At 51.4% G+C, this 784-nt stretch overlaps 1 protein-coding gene across 1 annotated transcript in view; it reads right to left on the bottom strand.

Annotated features, from left to right (window-relative positions):
• Nucleotides 1-699, bottom strand: part of LOC109923049 (SWI/SNF complex subunit SMARCC2-like) — a 14,112-nt gene extending 13,413 nt beyond the window's left edge. Inside the window, exon 1 of the mRNA XM_048618887.1 lies at nucleotides 465-699. Coding sequence (XP_048474844.1) covers nucleotides 465-575 — 111 coding nt within the window. The 5' untranslated portion in view covers nucleotides 576-699. The remainder of the gene's footprint in view (nucleotides 1-464) is intronic.
• Between the last annotated feature and the right edge of the window lie 85 nt (nucleotides 700-784).

The raw sequence follows: 784 nt of genomic DNA, 5'->3' as shown, positions 1-784 counted from the left end.
GGAGCAGGGGGCGTTTTCGGGATGAGGGTTTTTTTTAAGGGATTGGACATTTTAAAGGTGTCATTGAGGATTTAAGGCGAAGTTGGTTTTGAAGTGGGATTGAATTTTTTGAGAGGGAAAGGTTTCAAACGGGGCAGATATTTTTGAAATGACGAAAACAGCTTTTAAGTAGTTATAGGGAGAGATGGGAAGGAGAATTGATCTGGAGTTTTTGAGCATGAGGCGAGGAATGGAAACGGAACGGGCTGCCTGCATTCGGCGTCCTCCACTTCCGAACTTTCTCCGTTCCGCAGAAGGAGACTTACGACCGTCGGCTGGACAACCCGACAGGAAGCTCCGAGGCCGATGTCAAGGACAGGGAAAGCCGAACTTCCACCCGCCTCCCCGCCATCAGGATACAGTCCAGGGCCCAACAAACAATTGCATCCTCACCCTCTCCGATCCACTCCACTCGCAACTCTCACCTTTTTATAATTCTTCCCTAGCCATAGGCGCACATTATCAAACTGCGACACCGTATCCGAGGCCTCGAAATATTTCACATTCGGGCCTCCGTCCTTCTTCCGCACCGCCATTTTCAACCACAAATTCACTGAGAGAAGATAGGAGCAAAGAAGCAGCAAACAGCACCGCCGTCCGGTCAGGAGTGCGCCTGCAGGAGCAAACAAGCACCGCCGTCCGGTCAGGAGTGCGCCTGCAGGAGCAAACAAGCACCGCAGTCCGGTCAGGATAGCCCAATGGTATCAATGTGGATTTCACAAGTTTCAAAATCTCCCCTCCCCCT

Source organism: Rhincodon typus, chromosome 41, assembly GCF_021869965.1.
Source record: "Rhincodon typus isolate 14 chromosome 41, sRhiTyp1.1, whole genome shotgun sequence".
Lineage (NCBI taxonomy): Eukaryota > Metazoa > Chordata > Chondrichthyes > Orectolobiformes > Rhincodontidae > Rhincodon > Rhincodon typus.
The sequence above is the reverse complement of the archived record's forward strand: the minus strand, read 5'-3'. Positions and strand labels throughout refer to the sequence as shown.